General features: G+C 37.3%; 1 protein-coding gene across 1 annotated transcript; it reads left to right on the top strand.

Moving 5' to 3' along the window:
• Positions 1–4,018: 4,018 nt before the first annotated feature.
• LOC139726586 (sodium/iodide cotransporter-like) lies at positions 4,019–12,537 on the top strand (the record flags this gene model as incomplete). The annotated part of the gene is made up of 7 exons (XM_071637571.1): positions 4,019–4,369; positions 5,135–5,200; positions 5,648–5,699; positions 6,317–6,384; positions 10,124–10,278; positions 11,716–11,853; positions 12,408–12,537. Coding segments are annotated over exons 1-7 (960 nt in total), but the record flags the coding sequence as incomplete, so codon positions are not given.
• Positions 12,538–12,804: the final 267 nt, after the last annotated feature.

Consider the following 12,804-nt stretch of genomic DNA (forward strand, 5'->3'; position numbering starts at 1 on the left):
TTTTTAAAGTTCAAGGTTGGACAAAAATAGCTTCAATACCAACCCTGTTGTAACCCAAGGGTAAAATGCCATTTAAATGCGAACATCATTCAAAATCGACGCATAGTCCAACACGCCAAATACCAAACTCTGGCTTCAGATGATGTGGTTTTTAATATGTTTGTAATTTCCGCGGGTTGGAACATGCAAGTAAGTTCACAAAATGACTGAATTGTCTGTAAATTGGTTACGTATTCAATAGGCTGAAATTGTACACAATTTCTCACTTAATTGGCGAAAAGTAATCTAAAAAGCGAGTTTGACCCCCCCCCCCCCAACCCAACAAGGCACCGAAGTGACACTGAAGTGAGTCAGGTAATTAGCCATGCATCGCTTTAAACGTGGTATAGACGTGCTGTAGACACGTGATCACTACTTAGTACCTGCTCACTGATGAGCCAGTGTTGAATGTAATGAAATAAACTCAATAAAAAATACTTCACTGCAGTTTGAACGGATTGATAAAGACATCTTGACATTTCTTACCTACAAATGTTGTATTTCGAAGAGAGAAATGAGAGCTTATAGCTGTGAATCCTTTGAGTACACCAGTCGATTTCAGAAAAATTTGTCATGACTTTGCATTAAAAATGAATGCTGTTTGGTGTGGGATTTTATGCTCAAAGAATGTTCAGTGTTATCTCGTTGGACTTTATACCTCCATTAGGCGTCATTACGGACTGCCAACTGACCTATTTGTAGCCACCATCCTGAGACACGCGACGTAACGTTCCAAGTCTGCTTCTGATTGTTGTGTTCAAACAGGTCTTAACACTTCATACAAAAACACTCAGTCCCCTTTCTAAGCAACAACAAGGAGGACACTAGTATTCAAGATCTTTAGAGGCAAGGTTGGGGTGGGGCTTACCCCTTGGAAGTTTTCAAAGTGATTTATACACGCACACACACTCACACAAACACACACACACACGCGCACAGATGTGTATACATAAAATACATGCTTCCAAAAGGCGCTAAATCCATCATTTTTCAATGGATTTAGCGCCTTTGGAATGAAGCTCTTCATATATATATATATATATATATATATATATATATATATATATACAAACATATAATACCCACATAAATACTTATGCAGCATTAATTGTGCTTTCCACACGGGTGCTGTCTGAACACACTTAAGCAGAATCAGTTCGTGCACAGACATCAAGATTCCTCTTCCCCCCCCCCCCCAGAATAAAAAAACTTACTACGAAGCACATCAGATAAGATCTAAACGAAAACTTACCGTTTATCTCACTAGCCTAGTAAAGTAAACTTATCCATTTACTAGTACCCTCTCCAGGTTTATTTGCTCTGAACTCCATGCCCCTTGATAATTATGAAGACTTATCACTCGTCGTTTTGTGAATGATTGTTTCTTGTTTTCAAAGATTTTTTGGGGGATTGCTTTTTTTTCGTTATGACATCATGAAGCCCATATTAGTTTGTGGTTTAATTAAAAAAATAATTATCAGCAGGTCTTATGTCAGAATAACGCCTGATTGTATTAGAAAATCATTTCTCCTCCATTTTTTTCCGTCTGTTGGTATAAGCCAATTCGGCATTACCTCACGTGCACATTGGTGCAAATGACCTTTCCTTTTTCTCAGTAGGTTAGGCACTTCACTCGTTTTAAAAGTGATGACATAATGCATGAGCTTGGCAGATGTAACTATTTATGGAATTCATGTTCAAACTAACAATGAATTCGGGTAAACCACTTAACCAGAATGGTCCGTCAACTTGGAGAAGCATTCCATTTCTTCGTTTTGCATTATACTTTAACATTTTTTCAGTTAATATTGTCAAAATACCAGGTCTGCTGTCAGCATATGGTCAGGTGGATATGTTGGCAACCACCATAGGGATAACATGAATAATCAATGCATCACAGATGCTTATATCACTGAAATTTAAAAGCCATTATGCCTGTTGGTACAAATCACGTTCTTCTGCTCATGCGCAAAGTGGATCTCCAAACTTGCTTATTCTAAAAGTGCTACAAAAGACCTTTCGTTCACCGAATGAAAAATGATCATAGCAACATCATTAGTAGTTAAAAAAAATTTGAAAAAGATGTTTTTAAATTTATGATTTCATATTCGATATTTTACAATTGGATACAAGTCTACAAAACAGACGAAATGGTTGGAAAGACTGGAAATCATACAACGAACACAAAAGCAAAAATTCGTCACATACACACACACAAAATAGCATTATCATTGTGATCATTACGTAACTATTGGAATTGTGTCTGCTTCAAGATACTTTGCGTTGAGACGGCATTAACCTGATTACATGACGTGTGAATTCAAGTGAAGCTTTGATTTGTCAATGTCTGCGTAACAGCCACAACTAACTCATTGCGGCAAGAAAAATGTTTTGGTAGGTTGATTCATCATATATGACTGCATGCCATCTCGCTAAACATCTGAAGAAGTCCACAGAATACAGAATTCCCGCAGAAAGCAGCGTTACTCCTATTAAAATGCTTGAGATCCAAGTGTTTGGGTGCTTACCCTATAAGTGTGTAAATGAGAGATTCAGACTGAAAGATTATCAGTGAAATATTTACAAAGACAATTATCACTATGACATCATCAATGTGACATTGATGATTATGATGACGATAACAGCCAATATTTACGATAATACCATAATAACAGCAATACCTGAGAATATAGAAATGACTAATAAGAAATTCGCTGCGGAACACAACACCTTCTAAGAAATCAAATCATCACAAATATGATGACCTTTTTTTTTCTTTCTTTTTTTTTCTTTTTTTTTTTGGGGGGGGGGGGGGGGGGCTTGACACTGTGTTGAAGACCCATGGCGTGGTGATCTGAAAATCTTTACGGCCAAGAAAATGTTGACCTGATCTTTCTCCCCTCGCCCTTCCGATGAGAGCATTAGTGTCAACAAGCTATATGTTTAACGACCGCGTGAAGATGCTGATAGTGATGTTTGGATATTGCAAATCCGAACTCCGTCCCCTATTAAATTTCCGAGCAAAAACGGAAAAACGAATAAGAACAGACACACCATCCAGTCCATTTTATGTTCCGTTATCATGTGAGCTGCACTTCTCGCTCCACGCCAGAAAGAACATTTTGCATCGTTCTTATTATCAGTCTCTGGTAAGTATCTCCTTCATCGATGCTAAAGTTTGTAGTCTGTGAGACATAATTTAAACGCTATATATGTTTACCTATTTTACGTACTTCTTCAGCGAGAAAACCGGAACCTTAGTATTCATCAGCACGTTAAAATGAATCTAAAGGGAAAAAAGAATACACAACCTAACAAAGCACCAAAATATTCTTCTTTTTTTTTACATGATGTAGTCATAGAGAAAGAAGTGTGTTCTATTTTAGTAGGTATGAACAGCAGTGGCAGCAGCAATCGGTCAATGATAGTGTTTTAAGAGCAAGGACTTGATAACATTTGAAGTGGAAAAAAAACAGCAACAGAGGAAAATAGAAGACTGAGTTATGTAAGGTTGGAAAGTACTACAAGGAGTAAAAGAAGGAGTGAAAGATATTTAGTGTGTGTTGCTAAACATCGAGTTTCGAGTTTTAGTGTACTGGTAGTAGTAGTAGTAGTAGTAGTAGTAGTAGTAGTAGTAGTTGCAGTAGTGGTAGTAGTAGTAGTAGTAGTAGTAGTAGTAGAAGTAGCAGTAACAATGCATTGTTTAAGTGATGGTGACGTTAGTCGTATAAGCAGAATTGTTTCATGCATAGTCAAATGGTAAAGCTTTTGTCTCAATTATCAATCTAACCTGAATTAGCTATTGAAATGGCAGTCGTAGAAGTCATGGTGTATATAGCGAGAACGTTCTGAGATAGCAGTGTTACATGACCTGTCGAAAACTTTGAAGCCTGCTAGTTCTTACTGTCTGTTTTTGTTTGCCTTAAAATGCCTCTTGTCTCTGTTTCCTGTTTATTATCAGAACTTAAATCGCACTGCCATGACGGACCATAATGTGGTTCGCCATTTTGGCGCGTGGGACTACGTCGTCTTCGCGCTGATGCTCTTGGTTTCGGCAGCCATTGGCGTCTACTCGGCGCTGTCCGGAGGCCGACAGAAAACGGCCAATGAATTTCTGCTGGGCAATCGAAACATGGGCATCATTCCCGTATCGATGTCCATCATGGTCAGCTTCATCTCAGCCATCTCTGTGATCGGCACACCGGGAGAGATCTACATGTACGACACGATGTTTCTCTGGGGTGTGATAGCTTACATCCTTCCTAACCTGCTCCTCGTTAGACTTTTTATGCCACTCTTCTTTAAGCTCAATATCACGAGTGTTTATGAGGCAAGTTACTTTGTTTCTTTCATCCTCTCTTTCTATTTATCAGACAAGACAAGTTCTTCTCAAGTTTTGTGACGCAGTCGCCTTTGAAAGTATTGCACTTTATTTGACAACAGTGCATACTTAGAGACGAAAAGAAAGAAGTTATTCAGAACTAATTTCAGGCTATCTTTTATTCTACATATCAGTTCATATGTTTTACATTCACTTATTGAGGGAAATGTATCAACTTTTTTTCCTATTAGTGGAAAAATGAGCAAATAAAATGGGATTCCATCGGGATTCGAACCCGAGACCTCCGGATGCTAGTCTGGTGCTCTACATTTGTATCAACTGAGCTATAGAAAGCCCTAGTAAAGTGTTCGTCCCAGAAACCCTAAATCCTCAATGGTCGAAACTTGTTTTTGTCTAGTCAACGTGTCTTATATTATATGCTTTACCAATGTATCAGGCATTACGAGGAAAATAAAAATAGAATTCTATCATCTTTACACAGGGAGTCGACAGGTGTGAGTTTTTAAAGGCAGTCTGCAAGACGAATATGCAAACATAATTCGTTAATTGATGTCCAAATAGTTGTGATAGAAATCTTTTTAGGCTGAATCTTTTTCTGATACCAAAAGGCATATAAATAACTTGCGTAACGTCTGCCTTCCACAGGCGCGTGTTTGACTGTTAAGGGAGAATTACGGATTGGTTGATAATAAGTAATAAAGCGTTGTCTTTTTTGTCTGTTGTGTTTACTTTGTATTTCATTGTTTATCACAGTACCTCGAGTTGCGATACAACCGAGCCGTTCGATCATGTGGTACAGCCATCTTCTCCATACAAACGGTAAGCACAATTTTATCAACAGAAACTCAAATTTGCTCTTTTTTTTCATTCACTTCCAGTTTTTTTTTTTCATGAACTTACCACGATATCATCAAGACGTACAGTGAAGAAAATACGTGTAAAAAAAGTTACTGGATGTCACTCTTCAATTGAGGGACACAAAGATAATGAAATTGTGTTCTTTCTCTTTTATAAGATCTCGTGCTCCATGTAATGTTCAACAAAAGTATATACTTCTCAGTAAAGTGATACAGTAATACACCAAACGCGTGGTTTAGGATTGCAACCTATAAGTATGGTATACACGTATACTTCTTGAATTTTAATTGATAATCACTTGAAGCATTTTCATAGGCGTAAGATCAATGAGAACTTCCCAACAGAAGACAGGTCTTAAGAAGTATTCATATTGACGCCCGATAATATGTTATCTTTCTATATTCTCAGCTGATCTACATGGGTATAGCAATGTACACACCAGCCCTAGCTATAAATGCAGGTAAGAAAATCGTATGAGTTGCTCTGCTGTGTAGCTATCATGATATTATGGCGTATTGCTTTCACAAATAAGATGCGCATTATATTTTCTATAAATGTTTGTGTGTATGTATGGATATATATATATATATATATATATATATATATATATATATATATATATATATATAATATAGCAAGAAAATCTGTTTAGTCTACCAATTGGACGCTGGCAACATTAATCCAGTCCAGGGTAGAAATTACAGATGTTGTTGAATAGTCCTATGTAATACTGCCTTTCAAGAAGAGGTGCAAACTGCATAGATTCATTCTGCCAATCACTTCAGAGATTCCATACTCCTAAAACCACACTCATGATCGACGTGCCTTTCCAGCTCGTAATGCTATGTATACTATAATTCCTAGAATGATACTGTTTCGAAGACTGCTGTCACAACCTTAACAACTGAAATCACTGCTAGCCACCAAGTTGTACCAAGTTGTAGGTCCTACACTTTATATTGCTATAACTAGAACAATATCCATCATCTATTGTTGTTGTTACCTCACCTCAATCGAGTGCTACTGTAAATATTAAAATTGCGGTAACAAATATTACAATGGGTTTGTTTACTGCAGTGACTGGAATGGATTTGTGGGCTTGCGTTATCTCGACTGGTGGAGTGTGCATCTTCTACACAGCGGTGGTACGCACGGAATGTATACTTTGCTATCATGTATCCACATGTGTCACATGTCCATCGTCTTCATAAGATGCACGGTTTACTATTAAATGTGTGCGTGTGTGCGTTTGTGTAGGAATAACTATTTGTGTATAATGTGTGCGTCTGTGTGTGTACATGTAATTGCCGCGTCAGCAGCGCCTAAGGCATTGACTTGGGTATTAGCTTTGTGCCTTCAAGAAAGGTACAGATTAAAGACATAAATTATTAGATATAAATCATTTTAGAGGTCACGATATGCTGTGTCATGTAGATCCAACAGGAAAGCCAATATTGACACGTTCATGAAGACGAAGTTTATGAACTTGACGTGCCCCAAGTTTATCTTATCCTCCTCGAGTGCTATCGTATATCACAGCCCCTTTCTGTTTGATATTTATTTGTTGAGATGACATCGTAGATAACGTTTCACAGCTCTGTAAGTTAAAATTAATATTGTCTTATAATATGATGTGATTTTATATATTAATGGAGGCCCTTGACTCAAACTTTACTGACAGTCAAGATCAAAGGTCCACCATTGTCAATGGTGTCATTTTCCGACGGTTCCCGTTAGACATAGAACGATGTGAGCAACAAAATATCCGTAATTTTACGGTTGGATGTGAGCAGTGATATGGAAAATTGGCTATATTCAACCATGATAAAATCGTAAAATTAATTCAGATTACAGGAAAAAATTAATATCAGATACTGTTACCAATATTTAATAGCATGACGTAGTGTGAACATAAGAAGTAGTCGTGCCGTAATATAGTTAAGCGAGCTTACCCTATAGATGAAGCAAGAAATATTAAAATGTACTGTTAATGTGGCGTGAATGCACATCTTTTTATGTTTTGCTTATTAACGATATTTTTTTCATTTAAGCAGTAAATGTGTAACTCGTTGCACAGAACTAGTTTCACATTTTAGATAATATCTTTCAATGCTATCTGTTCACGCCAGCTACATTCATATGCAGGTGACCTTAACAAGAAGGCAGATCTCTTTTAGAATGTATAGTTGAAGTAGAATGCATGTTTTAAAGAAGATTTCCCCCTCAATTATTGAAATCTTTGACCGTATTCAAACTCATAGTTCAAAATTATAACGTGATATCTAACCAATATTACACACACCAGCATTAAATAGACAAATTGACTCATTATTCATTACGCCAATGTAAATTTCAGCCTGTGATTGATGTCGTATCCAAAAGTCGGTGGTGCCATCTATGTTTACTCACAGTTCATTTATTGAAACGTGGTGTAAGGACCTTGAACCGATAATTATTTCATTCATCATGCACATCAAGATTAGATTAATCTTAACACACACACACACATACACACACACGCGCGCGCACACACATCCTTATACTTGTAAAATTTGTGCCAAAAATAATATTTACCCATCGCCCACTTGTACGTGTTCATGAACCCGGTGACATGGTTTACACTGTTTTTATACGTTATCAGGCTACCAAAGACGCTACTTCATGAGCTCGTGTTCAGTTTTCAGTGACGAACACTGGCCTTTAGCCAATGCCATATTCATGGATCCCGTCTTTTCCCTACACTCCTCTTAACCCGTTGAGGACGAGTCCCGAGTATACTCGGGCAGGTGTCTACGGGAAATGCGTGTTGTAGCAAAATCAAACCGTCCTCAACGGGTTAACCCTAACTAGGCCGGGCTATTCAGGTAGATCATAGAGCCGGGGGGGGGGGGGGGGGGGGGGCCTCCCAGGCCCGCCCCCCCTCCAAATCTCGGCCGTCGACCGCGTGATCGCGACGAAAATTGGCACACATATTGCCTATGATGTAATCTACAGTACCATGAAGTTAAATTTAAAAAAAAAATATCATCTATGCTAAATTATGCTAATTTATGCATAATGATGCAGGAAATCAGACAATTTGGTATAAATCACTAAATAAAGCTCAAAATGGGCACATTTTTTGTGTAAATGTTCTTTTTAGTGTCCTGAGCAAATACAAGAGAAAAAATTGTGCCATTCAGGAAAAATTTCTTAAGTATTTTATTGTTTTTTGAATTTCTTATGTATTTCTTTGTTTTTTCGACTTTATGTTTTTCATTGTTTTTTCGATGAAACTTGTCCGCGACATTGTTCTGATCAAGAAAAATGTGTTATTAATTGATTTTAATCAATAAAACCCCCAAAATAATCACACTTTTATGAAATTTGCCTTTAAAGGGGAAGGCTAGTAACTGATCAGTGGGAATCAGTGGAAATGCTGGGAGATGATTTTTCCAATCCTTATGGGATTCATTCAAGAGTTCATTGTATATCTATTGTTGTGTGAAAATGATTTGCTTCAGAATGGTCTCATATTCAAGTAATGTGCAGTTTAATGCTTCCAGGTTAGCGTCCCTGGTCAGTGACGGAGCATTAATCTGCACATTACTTGAATATGAGACCGTTCTGAAGCAAATCATTTTCACACAACAATAGATATACAATGAACTCTTGAATGAATCCCATAAGGATTGGAACAATCATTTCCCAGCATTTCCACTGATTCCCACTGATCAGTTACTAGCCTTCCCCTTTAAGCACAGTTTGCATTGAAATTGTACACAAATTCACGTTTTTGAGCAATTTTTGGTCTGACATGCACAGACATATTTATGCGCAACTTCGGAACCGCGCGCCTGGGCATCGCAAATTTGGTGTCAAAAGATGCGGGAGACTCGAAAGAAAAAAGTCACGAAACGTCGCGGCAATAGCTTTTCGCGTTAGCGATACATCGCGCGGCCTAGTTAGGGTTAAAAGATTATGATAGTAATGACATTAACTACCTTCTTTCAAACAGAGCATTACTTTATCGTACTCTGTAATCATTATTGGCATCATTATTCATCTGACTAGCCTGACTTCTTGATTTATACTTATTTGGTATTTTGTTTTTTCTTTCTTTCTCTCTCTCTCTCTTCTCCCTATTTTCTGTTCCCTTTTTTCACACTTTTGCTTTCTTTCTTTTTTCTTTTCCCGGCTTTCCCAGTTTACCGCACTCTTTGTAGTTGTAAGCTTTTCACCTCCCCCCCCTTTATTCCCCCCCCCCCCCGCCTTTCCCTCAGAGGTACCCACATGTTACAAGCATATATAGTCTTTTGAGTGGGTACTTCCACATTTTTCGCAGAGTGTACAAAATAGAGTGTATGTTTCATTTAGTACAGAACATGTAGACATGAACATGCTGTTATCCCTGTCTGGTTATGTGTATTATCAACGACTCGCATGTCAAATTAATCATAATGGTCCTTGTACATTCTGTTGAAAAAAAAAAGTGAAAATAAAGTTTGAATTTGAATTTGAATTTGAATATTGTTTAGCTGTTATTAATAAATCACTGGCAATTTTTTAGAACAAATTTTGTCATCGTCTCAACAACCGAAAGAATGAACATGGTCAGAATAAATCTGATTGTTAGAAATATCGGCATGCGGAAAAAATCACCTTATTTTCCGGCTGAAGATTAATTAACATTTTATTTTGTTTTGATATAAAATCGCTGTTTGATTTTCTCTCATCTTTTCTTTTCAGTGCAGCAACAAACCAAACACTTTGCTACCATGTAACTTGAGATATTTACTTCTTTAAAGTCAGCGTGAGTTAGAGTACATTAATGTACTTTTTACAGTCATAAAGTCAAAATCATATTTTTCTTCCCTGCCTGGATTGGTTGTTTCATGCCGATAGGGTGGAATTAAGGCAGTCTTATGGACCGACACACTTCAGGCTTTGATCATCGTCATCGGTGTCGTAGCCGTCATCATTAAAGGAACCATAGAGGTCGGTGGTGCCGATGAGGTGTGGCGGATCGGCCTAGAGGGTCGGCGGCTCGTCTTCAACAAGTAGGCAGTCCAGTCAAAGAGTTACAGCTGTACTTTTATGAACCACGGTAGAGTTTGCTTTAAGAACATCAAGCAAACAGACCAGAAGATGTTTCATTCAAGTTCAGGTTTATTTTTTTTTCTCCATCTCTAACATAAGCTAATATCCCAAGCTTACAATGTGAGTAAATGGGAAAAGATGCCAGCATAAGTAATATCAAAATGTAGGGTGCACTGTACCTTATTTAAAGAGAATCAAAGAAGTGAAATATTTGAGGATGTTCTCTTTTTTGGGGGGAGATGGAGGACTAACAGAACCTAAAGCAAGTTTTGTAGATTGTGTGTGCCATCATTTACAGTATACTTTTTTAAAAGGGAAAATATGAAATATGTGGTCAACAAATGCAGTACTCATAACTTAATCATTTGACCAAGTTGCAATAAACATATTTCAAATACATCATCATGTGGGCTGATGAAACTAGGGCTGATGAAAACTAGATCATAAATCCAGAAGAAACGAGCCTAACAAGCAGCACACAATATGACAGGTACAAGAGCTTAAGGTATGAACAAGACCACTTATGGAAAAACTCAACAATGGGATAAAGATTCATTCATTCTATTCATTTTTTTTTTTCAACAGAAACTGAATGCATGAATTACATCACAATCTATAACAAAGGAAATGTAGAATTTTGCAAAATATTAACAGTATACGGAAAAGTTTGAAAGATCGTTACTAGAGTCGAGAAAAGAGAGAACATCGTACCTGGAGAAAGAGTTTGTTTCTGAAAATTACTTAGGTTTCACATATTTTCATGAAGCAGTTATATCTAAATGAGATGATGACATCATAGTTTTAAAAAGTCTTCCTTTGACCAAATACACAAATTTCTACTGTATATTTTATGAAACTTTGAAACTGCATTTATCTTCTTCCCATAAATTTCGTCAGCTAGTGTTAATAACTTTAAGAGTAAGGAATCTAACTGCTAACGCTACCAAAGACAAGATTGACATATTTTTATTTTTTTATGAACAAGCGGGTGATATGTTAGCTGATGACGACACAATCACTTTTTTTAAGTTGATTTGTATAAGCTGGTACAATACTAATGCCACTATCTAATTAACAAATGTACAACCTTAACATTCTGAACCCTATTTTTAGACGAGATTAGTACCATTCTGTTTGACCATATTTTACTTTATCTGTTACAGATAACTGAAAGTGAGCGGAATTGGTGGTTTTTTTAACATTCTTGAAAACCATAAAGGTTCAACACTACGCTTTTTCCAGTTAATGAGCTGATCACATAAACACCTGATATTCAAAACTGGCAAAGTTCGATGGGAAGTGTGAAATTTCCGTAACCTTTAATAGCCATTTGTCCACTAATGTGAACAGAATGCGGACATACCATCAAAGTTACTTTTGTTGTTTTATGCTCAAAGTTTTAGCTTTGACCCACGGGTGCGGTACACGGCGTGGGGGATGCTATTTGGCATGGGAACACTAAATCTGACGCTTGGCATCAACCAAACCATTGTACAACGCATCCTATCCACTGGGTCGCAACGTAGAGCCGTCATGTGAGTATATAGATTCAAACTAATCACCTGTCTACAGCGGTCATCCATGGGAGGCGAAAAAAAAACGGTAGTTATCCCATGTGTAACTGAAACGCCCGAAACCGCCCGTTCGTTCTTAAATAGTTTTATGCTTTATCATTTTGTTTTTGTTTTACATAGAATTATGTAATTATAAGTATGTCAGAATTATTTCTGTGACACACCATTCTCTTGGTAAAGTCTTACTAGGCTTTCATAAACATAACTTTTCTTATGATATATGCCCTAATAGGTAATTATATTCAGACGACCAAGAAATTTGATTGATTTCTTCTTTGCTTTCTATCCCTTTCCCCACTAAGACAGTATCGTCGTGGTCAGTCACTAACATTTTTTTTCTCCAAAAACTAATTTGGTATTTTCAATTGATACAATTATGAGCTTACCTTCTCAGTACCATTATGCAAATGTCTTATCAACATTAATGATGTAAAAATTGCCTCAATGGAATCTAATTTCGTTAGATATTCAACTCCAAGCATTGCGTGTTTCTCTGTGAATGTTTCTCTGACCAGGGCGATCGTCCTGGCAACCGTGGGTAAGATGATCATAGTATCACTGTGTGTCTTTTCTGGGGTGGTCATGTACACTTACTATGTGGACTGCGATCCGTTCACCATGGGTTACGTCAAAAGCAAGGACCAGGTAAGTTGAGTCAATTCGGTGCCCCTACCTCCACTTAGTATTAATCGTGCTGAAAAAGGAAAATGTCAGCAATCCATTTTTTCCTTTGCTATTGTTTTACTGAAAATAAATACTATACTATACTGTACTATGCTATACTATACTATACTATACTATACTATACTATACTACGCTATGCTATACTATAGGGGATGAATTTTCTTCAGTTTGTCTCCCTCTACAGGGGCGTCACCAAGGGGGGGGGGGGGTGCGTTTTGACCCCAATGT

This window comes from Diadema antillarum, unplaced genomic scaffold (assembly GCF_040938485.1).
Source record: "Diadema antillarum isolate AM-2024a unplaced genomic scaffold, OU_Dant_1.0 seq00000090_RagTag, whole genome shotgun sequence".
Classification (NCBI taxonomy): Eukaryota; Metazoa; Echinodermata; class Echinoidea; order Diadematoida; family Diadematidae; genus Diadema; species Diadema antillarum.